This window comes from Plecotus auritus (genome assembly GCF_963455305.1).
Source record: "Plecotus auritus genome assembly, chromosome: 2".
Taxonomy (NCBI): Eukaryota; Metazoa; Chordata; class Mammalia; order Chiroptera; family Vespertilionidae; genus Plecotus; species Plecotus auritus.
The window spans coordinates 10,810,413-10,835,889 of NC_137771.1; the positions used below are offsets into that span (position 1 = coordinate 10,810,413).

At 55.8% G+C, this 25,477-nt stretch overlaps 1 protein-coding gene across 1 annotated transcript in view; it reads left to right on the forward strand.

Moving 5' to 3' along the window:
- The window catches only part of IGSF21 (immunoglobin superfamily member 21), a 209,911-nt gene extending 187,608 nt beyond the window's left edge, over nt 1-22,303 (forward strand). The window contains exons 5-10 of the mRNA XM_080654871.1: nt 13,742-13,857; nt 16,749-17,223; nt 19,975-20,060; nt 20,460-20,652; nt 21,023-21,061; nt 22,069-22,303. Coding sequence (XP_080510997.1) covers nt 13,742-13,857; nt 16,749-17,223; nt 19,975-20,060; nt 20,460-20,652; nt 21,023-21,061; nt 22,069-22,142 — 983 coding nt within the window. The 3' untranslated portion in view covers nt 22,143-22,303. The remainder of the gene's footprint in view (nt 1-13,741; nt 13,858-16,748; nt 17,224-19,974; nt 20,061-20,459; nt 20,653-21,022; nt 21,062-22,068) is intronic.
- The last annotated feature ends 3,174 nt before the right edge of the window (nt 22,304-25,477 follow it).

Genomic DNA, 25,477 nt, shown 5'->3' on the forward strand with positions numbered 1-25,477 from the left:
GTGCCAAGCTGCAGGGAGGGCCATCTGTCCAGTTGGGAGACCTCTAAGCCAGGCGGACCCCTCTGTCCTCCCACCCTGGCCATGGAGCAGCAGCCCTGAGTCCCACCCCACCTCCTCCACAGTCTTGCTGTGCCTCTTCCTCTCCAAGCCTCAGTTTCCTCATCTGGAAACCGGGGGGGAATGAAGGTTCACGCTTCGTAGAGCTGTTGTAGAAGAGATGTGCGGAGAAAGGCACGGGGCGGGGGGGGGGGGGGCGGGGGGGCAGTTAGAGAGAGACAGGAGCCAGCCCGGGGCTCGGGCGATAGAGGCGGAACATGCCAGGTGTTTCCAGACAGAAGCCAGAGGACATGGGGACCAATTGAAAAGACAGGAGCAGATGTGGAGGACATGGCAGGAGCTGGCAGGAGACAATCCCCCGAGAAGGTGCCAATGAAACTGTGATCTCACTCAGCAGAGGTGACTACTGTAGACGGGCCATTGGGTACAGTCCCGAGGACCTCTGCAGGCCTCCCCTCACCAACCAGGGCTCCTGAGGGGGCAGCTAGCTGGGCAGAAGGGGCATGAGACAGATGGCTGGGCTGGGCTGGGTTGCCAGAGGGGGGCTACGGTCCCGTGACTGAGGCCGGAGTGGCCAGGGTCTTCCCAGTTGGACATAAGAGCATCTTCAGAGACTGGGCATGGCCGTGCTGAGTGCCTGGGCCTGGCCTGGCCAGGGACCTGGGAGCAGGCTGCCCACTCTGCCCGCCTGCCTGCCCACAGGTCCCCAGCGAGCAGAGGTCACCGGCTGAGAGCCAGTTCAGAGAGGGGCCAGACAGATGGGTTGGGTGCTCAGAGGGACACTTTGGAGCTAACTGGGTCATCTACCAAGGACAGCCTCTTCCCAGCTTCAGCCCCAAAGGCCCGAGCCTGCTAACTGCCTCCTGGACAGCTTCTAGAATCCTCCTTCCCTCCCTCTCTGAACACGGCCCTGCAAAGTAGGAATGCCCTTGACTGATGCCCACCGGTCCTCCCTGTGCTGCCTCACCAACAGTGTGCAAACTCCAGACTGCTCAGAGAGGCCAGGGAGCAGGCCTGGCATCCCACAGCAGTGGGCGGGCTGGGATTTGAGTTCAGGTCTGCTGAGAGCCAGAGCTCTCGGTTCTCCCACTGCACGAGGCTGCCAGGAAGAGGGAAGGACACTGTCCCTCTCCAAGTGTGGGGCAATGTGGCAGCCAGATGGACCGTAACCAGAGACAGGGATCCCCTCAACAGCTGGGGATATTTGGGCCGCACCATCAGCTGCTCCTCCCAGCATGATCGGCATGCTCAGTAGCCCCATTTTACAGAAAAGAAAACTGAGTCTGCTAATAAAGAGAAGCCTGGAGTATGAACCTGAATGTTCTCTAGTTGCCACTCTCCGTCCGTGGGAACCTGAGGCCCTGAGTGGGGGATGCAGACAAGACTTCCATAGCACATGTGCACGTGGGCGTGATTTGGAACCTCTCTGACTCAAGACTGTGGCTGGAGGGAGCGGACAGCTCATATAAGCAACAGGCACTGTTCCTGGGGCCACAGAGCAGACCAGCCCCTCTCTGAGGAAGACCATCTGGTCACACTTACAAGTTCTTGATTCAACAAATATTTAGCAGCACCTACTATGTGCCTGCTATGGGGAAAGGACTGAGAGAGATTCCTTTTAATATGGGACAGCCAGGACACACGAAGATAGTGGTGAGTTTTGCAGTCACAGGGTGCCAAACATTGCTCCAAGCATTTTAAATATATCCATTTAATCCTCACTCCTCTAGGAGGTACGTATTTCTATTTTTACAAGTGAGAAAACTGAGGCCCAGAGAGATTGAGTCACTCGCCCGAGGTCACACAGCAAGTGAGGGGCAGAGCTGGTTTTTAAACCCAGACTGGCTGGCTGAAGAGCCCCTCTACAGCCTCCCGTGGAACGGCCCATCGTGCCCTGCTGAGCCGAGCTGTAGAGGTTCATCTGCTCCCTGGAATTGTCTGGACAGGTGTCGGCAGCCCCCAAGGCCCTCACCAGCTCCTGGACCTTCTGTGTCTCACAGACCAGGACTCGCCTCCTGTTCGGGGGGCTGCCTCCCTCCACCTCCTTCCCACCCCTGCGGGCTCCAGTCTCCTGGCCCCACCAGAGCAGGCCTGCAGGTGCCTCGTTAAGCCTTGACAAGTGTTAGGTCAGTGCTATGCTTTATCCTCTCCACCACTGGGAGCTGGATTTAGTGTCTCCGGCAGAAGGTGAGCCTCCCCTCCCCAGGACGGGGCCCTTAATTGCAAGTGATATGTGGCTGTTGAAACGTCAGTGCCTCGGGCCCAGCGATTTCAGGAGCAGGCATGAGGCTGAGGCTACAGGTGTGAACAGAGCTGTGTCAGGAGCTGAGAGCAGGGACAGGGCGACCGTGTAAGGCAATGAGCCGGCCCCTGGCAGTGTCTGCTGCCCGTAGACACTCCAGGGGGGAAGCAAGGAATCTCACTGCCTCACGTGCAAAAGGGGAAACTGAGACCAAGAGCACACTCCGAGTTGGCTTGGCCTGGGAGTCAGCAGTCCTGTCTCTGCTGCCAGCAGTCATGCACCCCTGGACTCAGTTTCCCCATCTGAGCATGAGGAGGCAGCACTATGCCACTCCCTAGGAATGATCATCTTAATAACCATTTTAATAATCGTGGCACTCTTAATAACGAAAAGCTAGTTCCCATCAGGCACTCATCCTGCGTCAGGCACGGTACTAAGTTCTTGGGGAGCCTTCTCGTGTTTAATTCTCACAACAGCCGGTGGGAGAGTGAACGTGGCTGTGCCCATTTCACAGAGGAGGACACTGAGGCTCAGAGAGATGAAGCCACTTGGCCAAGATCACATGGTTAGTGAGTGACTGAATGGAGAGCCTCAGCTGCTCTCTCTGAATGCAAAGCCCGGGAATGCGCAGGATGTAAGACCAGTGTCTGCGCTGGAGGAGTCCCTGGAAGATGGGGAGACGGAGAGGGGCACAAGTTTCCAGAGGCCAGGGGAGGAAAACAAGGTGCTGAGTGGATGTTTGCAGGGGTCACTGGGTGGGGGGGGATTTACTCAGTGAGTGTCCTCCTCTGCACCCTGAGGCTGGGACCCACTGGGTCCCCAAGGATGCAGGGGGCAGGGAGGGGGTGAGGGGTGGGGAGATTACTTCATTACCCTCTCGACTTACTGGTGGTCACTCTGGGGAGGATCCCGTGGTGCTGGACTGGGGGATTCCTGGTCTTCTCCACTTCTCAAGTCTACTGCTCTGTGCAGGGAGGGCCGGAGGGTTCAAGGTTAGAGAGGAGGGAGACTCTCTGACCAGCTGTGAGACCGTAAGGCTGGTCAGCAGAGGAGGGCCCAGCTCTCCCTGATGGGGAGCCTCAGGAGTTGGGGTCACTCCTGGGGAGTGAGCTGGGAGGGTGTGCCTCCCGCTGCCCTGAGCTGGGGCCCATCAGCAGCATGAACCAGTGTCCCTGGCATGAGAAACTCCTCCCCCAAAAGCCCTTTCTCCACGGCTCCTCCCCTCCACCCTCTCCTCACCCCTGGAAATTGCTTTATGAGAAGTAAGCAGCAAGAAAGATTTACTTACCCTCTGACTCGGAAATCAATCTTAAAATGCTGACAGGACAGGAAACACTCTGGCCGCAGAGCCCTCTGGGAAATCTGCTGCTGGAAGGGAGGCTCTGAGCTGGGGGTTGGAGGGCAGGGGTTGGGGCTCTGCTGTGAGGTTGGCAGGGGTGTCTCCTGCCATGTACTTTAGTCCTCATGAGTGCCACACATGAGACAGGCATTCTAGGGGCGAGGCCCAGAAAGCGAGCAACTGCCCAAGGTTCACACCGCCTGTGAACAGAGGGGCAATGACTTTGGGGCCAGGTGTCCCGGGCCCTGGGTGGGGAAGGCCAAGGGTAAGTCCTACTCTGAGCCCAGAACACCGAGGCCCGGTGTTTAGGGGGTCACCGTTCTGCTGGAAGGGACAGAAGTTTTCCAGGGTTGAGGCGGGGAGGGGAGAGGATGGGGTCCAGCCAGAGCCTTCAAGCTTTCTGGAGGGTTGGGCAGGGTACGTAGAGCAGCCCTGAACTTGAACTTGAGCAGGGAGCACTTGAACTGCGTGCCACTGCCACTTGCCAGGTCTTGAACATGCTTCTCCACTTGCTAGGGCCTCCCAGGCTTCTGCAGGCTTCCAGAAGCTTCTTTCATAAAACTACAAGCACAGCACCTGGTAAAATCACCCATGTGTGTAACATATCCCTCTGGGATCCATTGAAAACATCCCCCAAATAGCCAACCTTGCTGCTATTTAAAACGGATTCATGTCACACCCCATAGATTTCATCTCTGCGGAAATGGCACCCATCTGGGCCTGAACACACTTGCTCTATTGCCACATAAATGACAATGGCCAGCGAGGAGGGGTTGAGGCAGCCTCACGCGGTGGCCGCAGACAGGTAGCCTCTAGCCAGCCAACCCCAGGTGCAGGGTACATGCATATGAGACTGCCTAGGAGACCAATCAGAAAACTGGGAACATTGACAAACAGCCAATGAAGGCGTGAGCAGAAAGCTGCCCTGCTGTGAGGGCGGGGCTTTGGGAATTTGAAGTCTTTTGACCCAATCAGTGCAGAGAGTCTCTGGAGAGCTCTGCCTATGCCCCCTTTAGTGAGGCCTGTCTTCCCTGAGCCTTACCCTCCCATCAGTAATAATTTCCACTACTGTTCACTGAGCACCTACTATGGGCCAAGTCCTTAGTTCACATAACACAGTGAGGCTTGCTATCTCTAATATAGAGGTGAGCAGATGGCATCTTTCCAAAGTCAAGGGAGTGGTTCACACGCTGAACTTGCATTAGAACCTCCTGGAAGGCCTGTTAAAACCCAGGTGGCTGGACCCCACCCTACCTTACCCCCAGGCTGAGGTTTCTGGTTCAGCAGGTCTGGAATGGGGGCTCAAGAATTTGCATTCCTAACAAGCTCCCAAGGAAGGCTGATGCTGCTGGTCCAGGACCACACTTTGAGAACCAACAGATCAAAGTCTACAAAATAGCTCTAGAACACCGATCCAGATCCTCACAGAACCTCCGGCCTGGTCTCCCGGAAGAGTGAGTGTGTGTGTGTGTGTGTGTGTGTGTGTGTGTGTGTGTGTGTGTGGTTTTATTTCTTCAGCAGTAACCTGAGTAGAGTCCCGCTCTGCCCAGCCTTACTGACTCCCTGCCTAGCACAGCATGCTGCGCCCCCACCCCAGCACCCGCCCTGCTCCCCCAGAGCAGTCAGCCAGAGCCTCGGCTGGGTTGTTAATTTTATCTTTCACCGCTGCCAAAGCACAACAGCTGGCAGGGGAGGGGCGAGGCAGGTGAGTGGGTGCTTGCAGCCAGCTCCCGTGGAGTGGGAGGCAATGGATGGATCATGCCCGCAGCCACTGGGCTCCCTCGTGACCGCCCCCTCCACTTAGAAAGGCCCCCATCTAGCACGGAGGGTCCTGGGCAGCCGCCACCCACACTGGCAATGACCTAGACCCCAGGTCCCTACCCCGCCATTGCTTCAGCACGAGGCTACCCACTGCTTTCAAGCTGGAGGGGGCGGTGGGCCCCGCTCAGCAGCTGCCACATAAAAGGGCCCATTGCAGCCATATAAGCACAGACGCTGCGTTTATCTCTCTTGTCACTGATGGCGGCTCCATTTGGGGGCTTTTTGTCAGGTTTTTTCCCCTTGGCTGCTGTTATTACTCAGTTCAATATTTAATTTTCCCATAAACCAAAGAGTTGTGCTTTTTCTCTCTCTTTCTCGCTGGAGTCACACCCCCACTGTGGGATCTGCCTCTTCCAGCTCCTGCCGGGAGACGGGGGCCTGGGCTAGAGGTTTCAGTCCTTCCAAACTGGCCAGGAACTGGAGGGCAGGACACCTGGGTCCCTCCCCTCAATGCCTCCTGTGACAAATAAAATATTTATTGAGTAAATTATAGTGTGTCAGGCCTGGGGATTCGATTGTAGACAAAAAGAGTTTCTGCCCTCGTGGTCTTACATCCTAGTGCGGGATGTCGGAGAAAAAGACAAGTGGACACACCAATGCATGAAGTAATTATACATTCTTTATGACGGCCTCTCTGAAGAAATAGCAAGTGCTGTGGCAGACGATAACAGGGACCCTGGCTTAGGTTTTGGGGTGACACTTGAAAGATGAACAGGACCCAGCCATGCAAAAGGCTGAATGAAGGACTGCAGGCAGAGGAAGCAACAGATGCAAAGGCCCTGGGGTTGGAACAATCTTAGGATGTTCGTGGACCCGTCCAAGAATCTCATTGTGTTTGGAGCATGGTGATGTGGGGAAGATCAAGACAAGGCTAGATATGGGGGCAGGGCCCACAGCATGCAGGGTCTTGTGGGATTCCTTCCACACACAGGCTGCAAACTTGCCTGTGCTGGAAAAATGGAAGAAGAAGGGAAACAAACAGGAACTGAAATAGAATTCCTGTGTGGCGGGCCTGCACTAGCTCTGAGGTTATTGAGGAAGGACAAAGTTCCAACCTTCAGGACCCAGGACAGATAGCACCTGTGAGTATGACAAGAGTAGGATGCTCCCAGAACCTGGAGGATAAGCCCTACACGAGTCTGGCAAAGTCCTGGATGACTGCCTGGAGGAGGCAACACCTAAACGCCAGCTCTAAAGGATGTGGCAGAGTTGCTAGAGGAAGGACTGGTATGTGCAGGGCACAGTGGAGGCGAACAAGGTGAGGAAGGAACCTTGGCAGCTCAGGGTGGCTGGAGCAGGGAAGACTTCCTGGACGAGGTGCTCTTTTGAGCAGCATCTTAAAGACGCAGAGAGAGACTGGAAGAGAGGATGGGAAAGCAAAACTGAGATGTGGGACCCGAAATAAAAAGTAGGAAGAAATGAACATAGGGAACATGGAGGCACATTTATATTCATGGACACTTATATTAAGAGGGTGGTTTTCTTTTTTCTTCTTTGAAATATGGTGTAATGACTAGGAGCTGATTGAAAAGGAAGGCAGTCAATAGAGCAGGCATGCTGAGAGGAAAGAATGGATTTTTGCAAATAATATAATTTTGAACTTGTCTCTTCCCTTCCCCACCCCTCCTCCAAACCTAATTGATTACCACCCCATGATAAATGGCACTCAGAGCAGAAGTGCGCTGAGCACCACCATAAAGTGGTACCCAAGGAACAGGACGGATTATCCTTCCCTCCAGACAATGGAGGGGCCGAAACTCCCCCAAACGTGCCTCTCAGCCAAGGGTTGGGGGTGGGCAATCGAAGCGGTAATATAAATAATCTCTTTGTGTTTGCACAGCACTTTGCTCTCCTTACAGAGGCTTCTGTTCATTTTCTCATTTGCTTCTCCTCTCAAAAATTCCGGGAGATGAGAGGTCAGCAGGGTATGTTTTATTGAACCCATTTTGTAGTTGAGAAGACTGACACCTGGGGAAGGGCTCAGTTGATTTGCCCAAATTCTCAATGGGTGGTTGGTAGCAAAGCCCGGGCTGGAACCTTAGAGCCAGGCCCCCAGCGGGAGTGGGTGGGGGTGGGCCTCATGGTGGGAAGAGAATTTAGCTCTAGTGGGTACAGTTCCACACAGGCATGGGGCAGGCTGCTCTTCCCAGGAATGCTAGGGTCTACTCGAGACCAGGTTAGCGTTTCCCAAATTGCAAAGGCTACAGGATGATTCACAGAGCAGAGAGCCATCGCATTATCCCCAAAGTGAATTATGATGACCCATACAAATTTCCGCTTTCAGGAGAAAGGCAGGCGATATTTCAGCATTAATTTCATAAACCTGATCACCCGACCATTACCTCACTGTGTCTGTCTTAACCATGGAGTCTAAGACATCCACGCCTGCCTCCTGTGGTGGCCAAGGAACAGACACGCGGAGGCGAGCTGTGACACACGGCTGGGTCGGTTGGATGCAACGCCCGTTACCTTTCCTGAGACAAGATTAAATCAAAGACACTTCTAGCGTCAGTCCTCTTTGCTTAAGGCGAAGACAAAATAAACTAAGAAGGCCACTGGCTGACTTGGAGTCAGTGGATTCAGGGGAGTTTATGGCAGTAGCCTCTGTTTGACCATGATGGTGGACTTGTAGGATCGGGGGGTGGGGGGCGCCTCTTCCTACTGCCCAGGACTAGGGTGCACAGTGCGAGGATGCACCCAGGTGTGGCAGGTAAATCCTGAAGTTCTGCCCGTGTCCAGGGTCTTTATCCTCCCCCACCCCAAGCCACATATGCCGGCTCGGTGTCTCTTGACCCGAGGAGGGTCATCTCAGTGCACAGGGCCCACCCCCAGGAGAGCCTTGTTCTAGCACATCTCCGAAGACACAGTCTCAGGCCCACAGGAATGAGGCACTCACAGTGGGGGTGTTGGACTCTGTCACAGAAGAGCTGGGGAGACATTAGCGAGCCGGGGGTCTTGGTTGGTGACTCTTTGCCATTCTATGCCGCCCAGAGTGCCAGGCGGCTCTGCTTTATACCGCTCATTCCAGAGCCCGGCTTGGAACTCGGGATTATTCTTGTCTAAGAAGTGGCTGGTGCCTGCAGCTGGCCATCTGCCTTTGACTGGACACAGCTCTGGGGCCATGGGACCTATTCCAGGATGGGCATGTGAGGGGCTGCTCGTTTTGACCTTGGTCAGAGATTGTAACAGGGATGGGATGGAGATGAGGATGGAGATGGGGTTGGGGTTGGGGAAGGGATGGAGACAGAAATAAGGATTGAGTTGGGGGTGAGGATAGAAATGGAGGTAGAGCTAGGGATGGGGAAGGGAATGGCAATAGAGATAGGACTGGAAAGGGGAAGGGGATTGAGGTGGAGAAGGAAATAGAGAGGAGATGGGATGGAGGTGAGGATGGAGGTGGAGAAGAAAATAGAGAGGAGATGGGATGGAGGTGAGGATGGAGGTGCAGAAGGAAATAGAGAGGAGATGGGATGGAGGTGAGGATGGAGGTGCAGAAGGAAATAGAGAGGAGATGGGATGGAGGTGAGGATGGAGGTGCAGAAGGAAATAGAGAGGAGATGGGATGGAGGTGAGGATGGAGGTGAGGATGAAGGTGGGGATGGGATATAGTTGGGAAGACTAAGAGTGAAGGAAGGCTGCAGACAATTCTACAAAGCAGTGGGTTGTGGGGAAAAGAATGCTGTTTGTAAACAAAGGAGGGAGGGGAGATGCTGATAGTGACGTGGGGGAGCACCCATAAGCAGTCGGGGACCCCAGGTGTCAGCAGCCCCCTGACTGCCGGCCCTCAGAGCCCTGCCAGGCGAGATGCAGAGCGACATGTTTCTGGGCCACAGGTCCTGAGGAACGCATTGACTGGCGGAGTGGGGAGCCCAGGCTGTCCATGCTGATATTAGCAGCTCTGCTGTGTCATCGTCCATACAACTGAAATCTGTTATTGTCTTATGAGCTTGATTAACTGTACATATTGCTAACACCTGCTCAGAAATATAACGAGGGATGAGAACACGGCTCCCAATCAGGTTCTGTGTGGGTGGCGTGCGTGACTTGGGCGCAGATCTCCAGAATGGGGATGTGTGTGCACGCAAATGTGTGTGTGTGTGTGTGTGCATGTGTGTGTGTGTGCATGTATGTGTTGGGGGAGGGGGACACACCAGTGCTGTGCAAAGAACCCTGGCCTGCATTTGTAACACCAGGGGGCCATCCAGGCTTTGCCACGGACTTACACTGTAACCACAGGCAGATGGCCCCCTCTCTCTGACCTCAGTTTGCTGACCTGTAAATGGAAGGTCTGACCCAGTGCTACACAATAGAAATATACACTGAGTGGCCAGATTATTATGATTTCTGAATGCATAATAATCTGTCCACTCAGTGTATGTGTGTGTGTGTGTGTGTGTGTGTGTGTATATATATATATATTAGAGGCCCAGTGCATGAATTTGTGCATGGGTGGGGTCCTGCCAGTGTGGCCAGGGGGAGGGGACATGGGCGGGTGGCCGGTCTGCCTGCTGGTCGAACTCCTGGTTGAGGGGACAATTTGCATATTAGCCTTTTATTATATAGGATATACACTGAGTGGCCAGATTATTATGCATTCCAAGATCATAATAATCTGGCCACTCAGTGTAGTGCCGGCCACATGTGTGATTGTAAGTTTTCCAATAACTTCGCTGAGAAAAGCTGTAAAGGTGAGATTATTTTTAGTAATATATTTACTAAGTTCAACATAGCCCAGATGATATTTCAGCAGGTACCCAGTATAAAATATTCATAATGTATTTAACATTCTTTTAAGACTGTCTTCAAAATTCCGTGCATGTTTTACCCTTACAGCCATATGAACTTGAAAAAGCCACAGTTGCGTGCTCAGGAGCCACACCGGGTTGGTGATGACTGTATGGAACGGGACCAGGCCAGGGCATTCTCTAGTCTCCTTATCGAACTGTGGGTGCCCCAAAGTGGGAGACCAGGTTCTTTCTCCCAGCCGGTAGCAAGGAGCCCCTGAGAAAGGATGTTCGTAAATAATATTGCTAATAAAAGCAGCTGGCACGGGTTGGGTACACTGTGAAAACACTCTCAGGCACTACTTCGTTGAATCCTCGCAGGTGCCCTATAATTTCATTCTGCGGCTAAGGAAATCGAGGTTCAGAGAGGTTAGGTAACATGCCAGGGTCACGCAGCCTGGGAGTGGTCCCCTGGTCTTTGAACCCTGGGTAGTGGGGTTTAGAGCTCACCCTCTTAACCATTGCCCCAGACTACCTCCCTGCATTACAAATAACATGAGTTAACATTGCTGAACTGCCTGGCCAGCTTCCTGTGTACCAGACAGGCTTCCTGTGTCAGCATCATCTCAGGTACTCCTCAAAGCCACCCCACAAGGAAGGTTCTAGGTGCCTGCTTCCTGTTTGCTCAATGAAAGCGAGGAAGAACGAAGGAGTGATTTTGAAGGTGCCCGCTGCCTAGCTCTGAGCCTCTAGGAATCATGGGGGGTGTACTTACACCTCACATATGCCATCAGGAGCGTGCCAGAGCTCTGTGCCAGACTCTGCTTGGCATGGTCCCTTCATCTTTGGGGCAAACGAGTTAAGCAGAGCCACCCTCAGGAGCAGTTCTCAAGGGATCCAGCCTTAAGGCGTCCATGGGAGTGGAGATGTGCCAGGTATGCATGTTCCCGGCGGCTAACATGGTACTTGGGCTCGGGTGCCCATGGGTCTGAGCTCCTTCCTTCCTTCTTTCCGAAGGTCTGGTAGCACAGCTTCATGTCCGAGTTCAGGCTCTGGAGCGGGGGCCCTTGGGTTCAAACCCTGACTCCGTGAACCCAGGCAAGTTGCTTACCTCTTACGTTTTCTCGTCTGTAAGTGGGAATACATACCCTCACCTCCTAGACTGAGGGTGCGGATTAAATGAATGAACACAGGCAAGGGCTTGGAAGGGCTTCTGGCTCATAAGCGTGAGCCGCTGCTGGCGCTTGCTGTGGGATCCAGGTTTTCAGGGTAGTTCTAGAAACATTAGATTGCAGAATCTGCGACTTCTGGGTAATTGAAGTGTTCGGATGTATTCTTCCCCCTCGGAGTTCCTACCCCACTTACCATCTGTTTCATCCCATCTTACACTTAATTACAATTCTCCGCCTATTGTTCTCCCATTGTCTCCCGTTTCTCTGCTTCCCCCGCTGACAGCACGCGGTGGCTGCCCGAATGAATGAATGGCTCATACCTGGCTCCGTTTCCCTAGACCTTAAAATAGAGATGCCAGGCGGCTGTCGCCCCCGGTGTCTGCTTCATCGCTGGGCGCCCGCCGCGAGCACCTGGCACCATGCCCTGCACCTAGTAGGTGTCGGGAAATGTTTGTCAAATTTAATTAAACTTAACTGGGGTGAAAACCCCCTGCCGGAAGGAAAGGCCCACACCTCTTCATTTCCTCTGCTCCCCCCACTGCTCAGGACCGAGGCCGGATGAGCCAGAACCGACAGGCTTTCCCAAGCCAAGGCCTAAGAGCGTGGCTTTGGGGCTGATTACAAGGGGTTGGGGAAGTAATAGGAGGAATCTCAGGATAGGGAACGCCGGCCACGTGCTAAGTAAGCCCTATTTTATCGATTAGCTGGTTCTTCAGAGATGGCTGCCAAGGATGATTCCCGTTTCACAAACTGGGGAACTGAGGCACACAGTTGTCTTCTGTTCTTTTTTTTTTTTTTTTTAATATATTTTTATTGACGTCAGAGAGGAAGGGAGAGGGAGAGAGAGATAGAAACATCAATGATGAGAGAGAACCATTGATCGGCTGCCTCCTGCACACCCCCCACTGGGGATCAAGCCCACAACCTGGGCATGTGCCCTGACCAGGAATTGAACTGTGACCTCCAGGTTCATAGGTCCGCCCTCAACCCCTGAGCCACGCCGAGAGGGCCGGAGGCTCACTGGCCCAAGGACATGGAGGGGATGCTGGCTTGGCTGGGACTTGGACCCAGGTGTACCCAATGGCTCCATATGCACTCGTCCCAACCCCCACAGCGCCCGGAGCCCTGGCTTCGGCAAAGCGGCCGGTGGCAGCTGGTGAGGCGAGCTGGTGGGAGGCAGGACAAGGCACAAGCGGCCAGCACCCAGAATGAAGCCTCCTGGCGCCCAGTGCCTGTCGGAGTCAGCCCCTCTTCCTCCTGCCCTCGCCGTGGGCGGAGCTACCTCTCTGGCCTAAAGTCTGCTTCCAGTCTCTTCACACTGCAACTCAGATCACGTCGCTGCCCTTGTCTGAAACCTTCAGTGGCTCCCCACTGCTCTCAGAACCAAGAAGAGCAGCTCGGGCCCGGTGGCTGCTCGTAAACCCCGTCTCGGGCGGCTGGGGCAGGGAAGGAACACACAAGCAAGGAAGCCCCGATCTGTAGCTGTGGCTGAGCTCCAGGGGGCAGAGACGCCCTCTGTGGCCCGTTTCAAGCCTAGCCGCCGTTTAACCACCGGCTCACGGAATTCCTGAAAATGCCACAGCGGGCTCTCCTGGGGCTGTGGGAACCTGAGCCAAGGAGTGTGACCCATCACCAGCCGCCCTGGCCCGTGCCCAGACCATGCGTCCAGTCCCGGCACATCCCCCTGGATCAGGGGTGGGCAAACTTTTTGACTCGAGGGCCACAATGGGTTCTTAAACTGGACCGGAGGGCCGGAACAAAAGCATGGATGGAGTGTTTGTGTGAACTAATATAAATTCAAAGTAAAGGAGCGGAGGGGAGAGCAAGAGAACCCTCCGCTCTTTTGGCTCCGCGGGCCGGATAGAACAGCCGAATGGGCCGGATCCGGCCTGCGGGCCGTAGTTTGCCCACGGCTGCCCTGGATTCTTGAGCTGCCATCACCACGGCCTGCCTCCCATCCTTCCTGCTGCCCACCACCCCCCAACCTGCCCCAGGCTTTTGCGCATGTTGTTCACGCCACCTGTCATGCTTGTCCCGCACATGTTGCTTCCTCCGGTCACAGCGCAGCATCACTCCCTCAGGCTTGGGCAGTGCCCCTTCACGCTCTGTTCACCTCCTGGGGCCTGGTGCACTTGCCTTAACCAGGTGTCCCCTTGATTCAGCCTCTTATCCGGGCTGTGAGCCCCGTGGGGCAGGGCCTCTCTGTACCCCAGGAGGGACAACATTCTCACTGCGGTTGATGGCAGTGGCACCCTCTGGTTGGGCACCATTTGCCCCCAGCCCTGCCCAGCACTCCGCGTGGGGCCTGGCCCCTCTTAGGTAAGCGGTGGATTCTTCCTGAACCTCCCAGCTAAGCCTTCTTCTTTTTGTGCTTCCCTTTCGGTAGCTCCTCCTACCTCCATCGAAGTGGTGGCTGCGGACACGCCAGCCCCCTTCAACCGCTACCAGGCCCAGAACTTCACGCTGGTCTGCATCGTGTCCGGAGGGAAGCCAGCGCCCATGGTGAGTACCCCTGGGACCAGCCTCCCCTGGCCTGTTCAGCTGCGTAATGACGGGGAGAGGGCGAGGCCTGCAGAGTTAACTCTGCCGCATCTGCCTTGGTCTGACCCTGTCCACTCCGCCGCCCGCCTCTCCTGCTCCCAGTCTCTCAGCACTGGGAACCCCACTTCTGCTGGACCCTGGGATCCTTGAACTACACCGTGGGAGCAGTTTTTAGGGGATCCCAGCATCGTGCTCACCCCAGTTATTGAGCAGGATGCAGATACATGAGGCCCAGAGAGGGGAAGGGACATCTCGGAGTCACCCATGGTGTTCATGTCAGAGCTGGGATTCCAGCTCAGGTCCTCCAGCCTCAGGTCCAGTGTGGAGGGAGGGAGGAGGGAGGGAGGATGGAGGAGGGAGGGAGGCAGGAGGGAGGAGGGAGGAGGAAGGAGGGAAGGTAAGAGAAGGAGTCCCTGTGTGGGCCAGCTTCCTCCTGCAGCCACCCTAACTGCGCTGAGGGCTCGGTCCAGCACCAGAGCTGTTGGCACGCTGATGCAGGGGCAGGGATGGAGGGAGCCACCGCTGACAGCTGGCTCCAGCCCGGCCTGCCACACGCGCTGAATGACCCTGAGCAGGAGGGTCTCCCCTCCGCTGCTCATTTCTGCAAGGAGGTTTAGAGGCTGGACAATGTGCACATTTTTCAGCTTTTTAAGAAGCAGTAGGACCGTTCGGTCTGAATGAAATACACAAAAGCTCAGTGTATAAAACATTTAACAGTGAAGGGGGGCACATGGCCTGTACCGGTCCCTGAAGCACCCTGGCTCTTAGGGCTCCACACAGCCACCCTGAGCCTGTGGGCTGCGCGACCCCAAGGCCCCTCCAGTGTGGACGTAGTGGAGGACTTCAGGTCTTAACCCTGAGAGTTTCTTACGTCACTAGGATCAGTGAGGGATGGTAGGAAGGGTTAGAGTTCAAGGTGGGAGGCTAGGCATTCCAGACCCTGACTGTCTCACAGGCATCGTCCAGTGGGGTGACCGGGGTGCTCAGGCCAGCCTCACCCAGCTGCCCAGGACAGGGCAGTAAACAGGTGCAGAAAGACCCAAGACAGTGAGCAGGTGCACGCAGGCCCAGGTGGGGCAGTAGGCAGGTGCAGAGAGGCCCAGGTGGGGCAGTAGGCAGGTGCAGAGAGGCCCAGGTGGGGCAGTAGGCAGGTGCAGAGAGGCCCAGGTGGGGCAGTAGGCAGGTGCAGAGAGGCCCAGGTGGGGCAATAGGCAGGTGCACGCAGGCCCAGGTGGGGCAGTAGGCAGGTGCAGAGAGGCCCAGGTGGGGCAGTAGGCAGGTGCACCAGGCCCAGGTGGGGCAGTAGGCAGGTGCACCAGGCCCAGGTGGGGCAGTAGGCAGGTGCAGAGAGGCCCAGGTGGGGCAGTAGGCAGGTGCAGAGAGGCCCAGGTGAGGCAGTAGGCAGGTGCACCAGGCCCAGGTGGGGCAGTAGGCAGGTGCAGAGAGGCCCAGGTGGGGCAGTAGGCAGGTGCACCAGGCACAGGTGGGGCAGTAAATAGGTGGGCAGAGATGAGCCTTTGGTGAGGCCCATTGCTCTCCACTCACACCTGTACTCCCGAGGGGACAGCTAAGTAGGCACCTTCAAAGCCAGCACTGGTGGGAGCAGGACATGGCCCCAAGTTTCCCCTGTGGAGCCCATAAAGAGGCCTGGCCTCCCTAAAATCAAGCAAGTTGGTCTTTTTCTCCAAAGAAAAACTCATTTTTCCAAAGGGCCGAAAGGAAGTTTCCTCCCGGCACTGCGGCTGTGGGAACAGCCCTCCCCCAGCCTGCCTGCTCCTGCCATTTAAGACACAGAACTAAAACATTCCAATATATATAGTAAGAAAACATATATACACATATTCCTCATCTTACGTTTGCCTGGAAGGTCAGAATTTGAAAGAATTCTTTGATATAAATAACAAATGTGCTTCTGAAGCACTTTTCAAAAAAAGAAAGAAAGAAAAAACCCAAATCAGCCTATTATGTGCATAGGAGATTCTTCTTGGCGCTATAAACTCTGACAGATTCTTTATGCTGCACATTCCACTGCCTCCCCCACCTCTCCCTCTTCCCCCTCCTCCTGTCTCTCCTCAGGCATCCTCCTCCTCCCCTCACCCTTCTCCCTCCCTCCCCCCTCCTCCTCTTCCCCCCTCACCTGCATCAGCATCCTGAAAGCTGCTTCCGTCCCTCCGCTCTCCCTGTCTCCCATCTATTTATTTATCTGATTTATTAAAAATACACCCAATCCCCGCAGGCCTCTGGGCACCTGTACCAAAATAAAAAGACAGCAAATTAAATTAAATGCCGCCTCTCAAAACTTCAATTCCTCGCTAGCAGAGAAAGCAAGAAGATGGCCCCTTTCGCCTCCTCCCCCGCACCTAGCTCCCTGCCTGCCCCCCCACACACCTGCTCTCTGCCTCCTCTCCAAAACCTGCAAAGGGACCGCACACAGACATCCTTTCCTCATTCTTCCCTTGTCTCATTTCATCTCAGCACCCTCCACCTGCTCCCATCCTCTTGCTCTCCCCAGGGGGGCACAGACCACCCCTTGGTGGCTGCCCAGCTGTCCAGGGCCCTTCTGTCCGCTCACTGTTTCCAGGCATCCCACACCCCATGAAGTAGGGAAACTGTGGCTGGGAAGTGAGAAGGATGGGCACAGCCTTTGCCCCCTGGACCGGCCTGTCCCCCTGAACCAGCTGACCCCGTCTCGGGTGCTGGAGGGAAATAAACAAGGAGGTCCATCGGGAAGGCTACCAGGCAGAGGAGGCTCGGGAAGGACCGGCCTCCTGTGGCCATACCCTCTGAGAGCCCAGTGGGAGACTGAGGTCATCGGCACCAAACCTTCTCCTGCACCTTCCTTGTAATTTTAGGTTTATTTCAAAAGAGACGGGGAACCGATCGATGCGGTGCCGCTGGCAGAGCCACCGGCGGCGAGCTCTGGGCCCCTCCAGGACAGCAGGCCCTTCCGCAGCCTCCTGCACCGAGACCTGGATGACACCAAGGTGCAGAGGTCACTGTCCCTGATGGACACTGAGAACCGGGGTGGGCGTCCCTACACGGAGCGCCCCTCCCTCGGCCTGACCCCAGACCCCAGCATCCTCCTCCAGCCGACCACCGAGAACATTCCAGAGACGGTGGTGAGCCGCGAGTTCCCACGCTGGGTCCACAGCTCCGAGCCTGTCTACTTCCTGCGCCACAGCCACACCCCGGGCAGCGACGGCACCGTGGAGGTGCGTGCCCTGCTCACCTGGACACTCAACCCGCAGATCGACAACGAAGCCCTCTTCAGCTGTGAGGTCAAGCACCCAGCGCTGTCGATGCCCATGCAGGCAGAGGTCACGCTGGGTAAGTAAGGTGTGGGGGGCCTGCAGAGCTGGGGGTTGGGAAGCCTTGGAGCAGGGCTCTGGGCTGCTGGCCGTCATGGAGTCAGGGAGGAGGTAGAGCAAATGCACTCAGGGTCAGGCACGGAGGTCAAAGTCTGCGTTTGCAAGGAGCTTTGCTGAGCTGGATAGGAGAGCATGGGAGATCCAGGGAGGCCAGCGGAGTTCGCTGGGTAAGGTCAGGACACAAGAGGTCACGGGAGTTTGGTCCATCAGGATCAAGAATATGCATCAGTGTTAGAAAACACGGAAGGCCTTTGCCCTGGACGGTGTGGCTTAGTTGGTTGAGCATCATCCCTTGCACCGAACCGTCACTGGTTTGATTCCCAGTCAGGGCAGGTGCCCAGGTTGCCAGTTCAGTCCCCGGTCGGGGTTCGTGCAAGAGGCGACCGATCCATATTGATGTTTCTCACATCGATCTTTCTCTCTCTCCCTCTCTCTCTAAAATCAATAAAAACATTTTTTTAAAAACCATGGAAGGTTTTCAAGGTTGAAATTGACCATGGAAAGCATAGGGAGGTTTGCTGGGTGAGTGAAGAGCACAGGGCTGGGACTTCTCAGGGACAGTTGCTGAGTCGGGTCACAGGAAGGTCAGGGAGGGTTTTTTCCATCACAGCTGGCAACACGGGAGGCGACAGAGGTTTTCTGTATGAAATGAAAGACCCATTCGCTCAGGGGACATAGGTTTTCTGCATGGAATGGAAGGCCCGTTCATTACCTCAGGGGCAGTTACTAGGTAAGGGTCATTGACATGGCAGGCCGGAGGCCGGGGAGATCAGGGTCCCTTTCTTTGGGGGCCAGTGTGCCCAGGCCCAAGCCTGAAGGGAGGAGATGGGCCTTTAGAAAACAGGGCCCTGAGGAATCTGACCTGGAAGGGTAAGGTGTCTGCCTTGACCTTCAGGGGTTCAGGCCTCTCCTGGACATGGGTGCCCTTCCCCGCCCTCTGCTGGCCGCAGCCTGACAGTGCTGCCCCAGCAGGACAGAGAGAGCAGACAGAATACCCACGGCCAGCCGGCCAGCCGCTGCACTGCCTGCCGCATGCAGCGCTTCCCACCTGCGGACCGACCTACAGTGTGAATAAAGAAGGCGGAAAGTGACTTGAGCCCCCTAAGCTTGCGTCTCCTTGGGACAATCTCGAAAGGTCGTGAAGTTCAATGAGGTCTTGCGCAAGGCGTGAGCACAGTGCCCGGCTTCACGTGCCCCTGACAGATCTCGGCCCTCAGACCTTTGCCTCCTGATTTTCCTAACATCCAGGGCGGGGTGGACACTGGCCGTTATCACTGTTCCCATTTGCATGGGGGGGGGGGGGGGAATGCCAGGTGGTGTGACTGGGCCAACGCACACAGAATAGAGCAGAACTTGCTCTCCGCCTCCCAGGCCAGGACCCCTCTCGCTCCCATGGGTACAGCCTCAGAAACCAACTGCAGGCCTTCCCCGCCCTTTCCCGCCTCCAAGCAGGCCCAGCTCTTCCCAATGAGGCTCCGTCCGCCCCCTGGGGCACCTCAGATGTCTTGCTTGTGATTTAATTAGCAGTCCTTTGGTCTCCTTCTCAGAGAATGAAGTTGGCAGGACCTGGGAGACCACCCACATCACCCGCTGCTCTGATTTCGCTGGGAGCATCTGAGTGGGAAGGAGAGGCTAGGCGAGCAGGCAAGGGCAGAGCGGGGAGGTCCCCAGGCCAGCCCGGGACCTGGGACTGAGCTTTCTCCTCCAACAACTCTGTGATGTATTCACAGAGCGTGGCCCAGGCCTGGCACTCTGGTCAGAACTCTAGGGCCCAGGAAGCTACTGAATCTGTCCCCAGCTCCCACCCTCCTGACCCCCTGACCCTCTGCCTCAGTGCCACCCCCTGGCTGTTCCCTCTGCCTGGAACCCTCCTCAGGACCTTCCTGTCTCAGCTGAAATGCCACCTCCTTGGAAGAGACACTGGCCACTACCCACCCTTAGCCAGGTTCTGTGCATAACGCTACACTCCCTGGTAGTTTCTTGTCTGTGTACTTGTTTGCAACTAAATGGCAAGCTCAAGTCAGCATTGGTTTGTTCACCGCTGTGCCTAGCCCTGCCCCACAGCCTGGCACAGGGTTGGCTCAATAATTACTTGTTGAAAGGATGAGTGAGTGAGTGAGTGAGTGATGCTGGGGCAGAGTCCTGGCCTGAAGGTGAGGAAGTGTAGAAAGCTGGCTCCGTGTGACCCCTTTGTTACCCATGGGCCTCAGCTTCCCCATCTAAAACCTGAGGGGACAGACCCCGTGATCCCAGTGGCTCGTCCATCCTGATGTTGACTGTCCACAGGACAGCAGTGCCCTGGGCACCTGTCTCCCACGCTCAGAGGTGCAAGGGGGCTTTGGAGAAGTGACACAAGGGCATAAGGAAGAGGGGCAGGGAGGGCGGAGACCCAGGATCCCCCACACCTTGTCCACTGGGGCAGAGACCGTGTTCTGTGCACCGCTGAATCCCCAGCTCCCAGCCAGGGTGGGACTCGTCACAGGGCCTCAGGGAAAGTGTGTGAATGAATACAGGCAGGCTCGAATGGATGAATGAATGAATGAATGAATGAATGATGAGCATCCTGGAACTGGACTAGAACTGGACTGGCACCTTCTCCTCCATTTCCCTGCCCCTGCTTTCCTTGCCCAGTCCCACCCACCCCCCCCGCCTCCCCCCGCACACACACACACATACATACACCTCTGACCTGGCCTTCCTCTCCCTACAGTTGCCCCTAAAGGACCCAAAATCGTGATGACGCCCAGCAGAGCCCGGGTCGGGGACACAGTGAGGATTCTGGTCCATGGATTCCAGGTCGGCCTCTCTCTGAGCCCCTGGGAGGGTGTGGGAGGTGGGAGCGGCCCCAGCCAGGCACTGGGCTCCCTGGCAGCAGGCTCTGAGACCCTCCCCTCCACCTCCAGCCCTGCCAGTGGGCCTCAGTCTGCTAATCTGTCTGCTAATTCGATGAGAAAGGGCAAGAGGTTCCTGTGTTTTCGCTTACCCATCTGGAGCCCGGGGTAGACGTACCTCATGGACTTGACCTTCTTTCCAGCCCTCAGTCCTCCTCTGCCTGGTGTTGGGGGAAGCCCCTCCGAACCCACCCTGGGGATAAGCTTGTGTCCCCAGGCCTGGCCGGGCCGTGGCTCTGACCCCTTGCTGCTCTGGCAGAGTGGCTTCTCCTGTGACCAGACTTTCCCCTGCTCTGGCCAACAGAACGAGGTCTTCCCAGAGCCCCTGTTCACATGGACGCGGGTCGGGAGCCGCCTCCTGGACGGCAGCACCGAGTTCGACGGGAGGGAGCTGGTGCTGGAGCGGGTTCCCGCCGAGCTCAACGGCTCCATGTACCGCTGCACAGCCCAGAACCCGCTGGGCTCCACCGACACGCACACCCGGCTCATCGTGTTCGGTACGCTGCGCCCAACTGGGGATCGGGAGGACTACCCAGGGCTCTGGCTGACACCGTCTCAAGGAGGAGGGGACAGGAAGGGCCTGAGAGGGTGCCCCACAGGGAGGCACTGGGGTTCAGCAGTTACAACCAGAGATCTGTGGGTTCAAACCCCAGGTCCACCACTTCGCAGCTGGGCAACCTTGGGCAAATGACATAACCTCCCTCAGTTTCTCCATCTGTACAATGGGCTGCCACCTCCAGCCCACAGGGGTGTGTCTGCACCAAGACAGCACATGAAACCACACGGCAGGTGTGGGATAGAGGGGCGCTCCTTTACTGCGCTCCGAAGCCATCCACTCTCTAGTTCTCTTTCTGTTCCTTCCCACAGAAAACCCAAATATTCCAAGAGGAACGGAGGACTCCAATGGTAAGTCTCCACTCAGAGCTCCTTGCTGGAAAGTGTGATTTTCAAGGCTGGAAGCTCTGGTCCCCAAACCTCCCATTGCCTACCCCTGTCCCCCCGCCCTCAGCCTTGGCAGGAGACTGGCCTCTAGTTCACAGAATCTGGTCAGAGGTGGTCAGGAGTGGGCCCTGAGGCAATAAAGGGGACTTGGCACCCCAAAGTAGCGGCAGAGATTTCCAGCGACTAAGTGTGTCCCCAGCACCATCCACAGCAAGCGACTCCAGTTTTTTTCCCATTGATTCTCTAGAGAGAGAGGAAGGGAGGGAGAAGAGGGGGAGAGAGAGAGAGATACATTGCCATGAGAGAGACACATTGATTGTTTGCCTCCTGCTCATGCCCTGACCTGGGCCAGGGATCGAACCTGCAACTGAGGTACATGCCCTTGGCCAGGAATCGAACCAGTGACCCTTCAGTCCACTGGCTGACACTCTAACCATTGAGCAACTGGCCAGGGCAGCGACTCCAGTGTTTTTAACTGAGAGCTCAACTTCCTGATCCCAAGGACACATGTCCAGCATTGACAATGGGGCTATGTCTGGGACGCGGGACCACTCCGTAGGGTAGTTGGGAGCACAGACAGCTGGCTCTGCTGGGACCCTTCAGACTGCCTTCGTCAGGATTCCCCCAATCCGGGCACCACCCCAAGGGACCCAGGCACTGCTCCCAGGCCACCAGCCCTCCTGTCCCCACACTGGGCCCATCTCACAATTCAGAATGGGGGCCCCCAGTCCTGGTCCCCACTGGAGGGTCCTGATGGCCACCAGGGAGCCTGACCTCAGCCCAGCAGGCCCAGGGCAATGAAGGGGTCACCTCAGGTGGGACAGGTGGCCGAGCTGGGATCGGATGCAGTGCCTCCTGATGCTGAAGTCCAGACTCTGCTGGGCCCTGTGAGGCTCCGCCGTTCCCAGGCTCCATCAGCAAGCGCCGCGGTGGGTCTGCGGGCTCTGACCTGCTCCCTGCGCCCGGCACAGGTTCCGCCTCTGGCCCTGCTGGTGTCCGGCTCATCCTGGTGCTCGCCCTGACAGTGGTCCTGGAGCTGACGTGAAGGCTCGGCCCGGCTCCCGCCACTCCACCCGGCACTGACACCTCTGCGATCGCTTTTCATTTCTTTTCTAAACTATTTCCAGTCTTGTTCTTAGTCTCTTTCTGTCTGTGTCTTGGCTTCTTCAGTCGGTTTAATTAAAACAAACAGAACGATTTTCCCCACCTGGGTCTGTGGCTCTGTGTTCTTCCTTTGTTCTCTCACGGCAACTGGGTGCCTCCTGGCCTCCAGCATCGGGACAGGCACTGGGGTAGAGGGAGGTGACGAAGGAGACGGAGCATGATCCTCCCTGGATGAGGGGTGGAGATGCAGCTCAGTCTCATGCATATCCTAACAGCCAGGAGTGGGGAGTAGCCAGAGACGTTCAGGAAATTAAAGGTTCCGCAGAGCCAAGTGTAATGGTCTGCTGTTGCCACAATAATGCTGCGTAACAAACCAACCCACATATCAGTGGCCTGCAACAAGCATTTATGATTATGTTCCTATTCAGGGTGAAGTGGTAAAGCTGATCCAGTCTGGGCTCAGTGGGCACCTCTGCTTCAGGTGACAAGCAGACTATTCTAAATTCCTGTTGTTCCTAAACTCCTGGCTAGCCTCCAGGCTGCGGGTCGGGCTCCGGTCTCCTCCAAGGGTGTTTGCTCTGGGGCCCAGGCTAAAGGTGAAGTGGCTATCTGACGTTTGGCCATTCAATGGTAGATCACCAAAGCTGGAGAAATAAACCAAACTATGCAGCCACTGTGAAAGCATCTGCCTGTCATGTCCATGACCACTCCTTTAGCCAAAGCAAGTCACATGGCCAAGGCCAACGTCAATCAATCAAGGTCACATGTAAATCAGGGGCAGAGGTTCCGGAACTTTCTAGTCAACTAGAAGCGTCCCCATGCCTCTCAGTGATTAGCTCGGGGGAAAGAATGCGTCATTGGCAGGGCTGGGTTGGCCTCTCGGAGCTGGGGCCGAGACTTGAGAGTCACCAAGGAGAACCCATGGCACACTGTACCAATGTCTGGCAGGGAGAGGCTAGCCCGCAGGAACACATCATCCCCGGAGTCACGGCATTGGCACAAGGAAAAGTTATCTGTGGCTCTGAAAAGCCCAAGGCAGATTGGACAGTCCTCTTTCACCTGTGGCTACACCAGCTGGAACATGTGGCTTCTAGAATCTTCTCCAGGGCAGAGGAAAAGGGGGCTACAGGGCCAGTGCAGTGTGCAGAATAACAGTTCCCCCAAAAGATGTCCACGTCTGAATCCCCAGAATCGGTGAGCATGTTAAGTTACGTGGCAAAATCGATTCTGCTGATGTGATTCGTTTCAGGGTTTTGAGATGGGGAGATTGCTCTGGGCCATCCAGCGGAGCCCAGTGTCATCACAGGGGCCTTATAAGAGGGCAGAGAGAAGGCACAAGAAGGAAATGTGACGGCAGAAACAACAGATTGACATGGGGTGATGCAAGGAGGGGGCTGTGAGCCAGGGCAGGCAGGCCCCCTCTAGAAGCTGACAGAGGCAGGGAAATGAGTCTCCCCTGGAGCCACCAGGAGGAACTGGCCCTGCCAACACTTTGCACCATAGATTCTTTCCAGACGTCTCACCTCCAGGACTCCAAGGAAATAAATTCGCATTGTTTTCAGTCACTGAGCTTGTGGTAATTCCTTACAGCAGCAATAGGAAACTTAGAAAAGGACATAGGATTTTTTTAAGTGCCACGCTTAGTAGCAACATAGATCACCTCTGCCTGCAACCCATGATCAGAGTAGTCACATGGCCCCAACCTAGCTGCAAAGGAGGCTGGGAGATGCAGTCTTCCTGTGTACAGGGTGAGCACAATGCATTGGGTCCGCCATGGAGAGGCACAGGCCAGAGGAGCCAGAGGAGGCTGGGAGGAAGGCCCTCACCTGCCTCTGCTGCTGCAGGGTGCCCCGGGCCTCTCCCTTCCCAGCCAGGAGATACGTGACCTCACTGAGCCCTTTGTGCCTCTCCCAGTCCGTGCAGATGTCCCGGGGGATTGGGACCCCTGCCTACAATACCTCCAAGCCCCCCGACACACCAGGCTGGGAATGAAGCAGCGGCTCTGTCCTCTCGTTGTCATCACCGCCCCTTTGCCTCTGCCCAAGTCAGGACCTGGATGACCCATTCCATTAACTTCCACCTTGATGCCCAAATCTCTGACTCCATAACGTTTCCCTGGAATTCCAAACTCGAATGTACAACTTCCTACTGTTTTCCCCTCTCCCATTGCATTTCCAACTTCATGTGGCTGAAACCCAACTTCTGATTTTTCCCTTGCAAAACATGGTGTTTCCCCTTTTCAGGAAATGGTACCACCGTCAACCCAGCTGACCAGGTCCAACTTTCCTTCACCCCTCCACAGCCAATCAAATAGCTTGTTGACTTTGCTCTCAAAACTCATCCTGAATTCACTGGCTTCTCTCCTTGTCCACTGCCACCACCCTGCACAAAGCTACCTGCCACCTGGAAACTGCCTCCGCCTCCTGTTTGGTCTTCAGATAGCCTTCTTGCCACCCCAATAATCGGGTCCCCCACAGCGGCCAAAGAGATCCTTCTCAACATAAGTCATCCCACAGTGCCCTCCAACTCAGAACCCTCCAATGGTTTCCCACCTGCCATAGATCCAATGTCTGTGTTCTCCCCAAATCCACACGCTGAAACCTAACCCCCAATGTCATGATGTAAGAAGATGCGGAGGTCACGAGGGTGGAGCCCTGATGAAAGGGATTAGTGCCCTTATAAAAGAGGCCCCAGAGAGCTCCCTAGCCCAGCCGTGGGCAAACTACGGCCCGCGGGCCGGATCCGGCCCGTTCGGCTGTTCTATCCGGCCCGCGGAGCCGAAAGTGCGGAGGGTTCTCTTGCTCTCCCCTCCGCTCCTTTACTTTGAATTTATATTAGTTCACACAAACACTCCATCCATGCTTTTGTTCCGGCCCCCCGGTCCAGTTTAAGAACCCATTGTGGCCCTCGAGTCAAAAAGTTTGCCCACCCCTGCCCTAGCCCCTTCCACCACCTGAGGACACAGCAAAAAGTTGGCAACCTGCAACCTGGGAGGAACGGACCATGCTGCCACCCGGGTGTGGGACTTCCTGCCTCCATAACTATGAGAAATAAATTCCTGTTGTTTCAAAGCCACCAAGTCTGTGGTATGTTGGTATAGCAGCCCAAACCGACTAAGACACGGGAAATAAATCCAAACCCCTTATAAGTCCTACAAAGCCTGCTGGCTTTGTCTTAGTCACACTCTCCTGGTCTCCTCTCTCTCCCTCTCTCTCTCTCTCTCTTTCTCTCTCTCTTTCTCCCCCCCCCCCCCACCCCTTCATTCACACACACCTT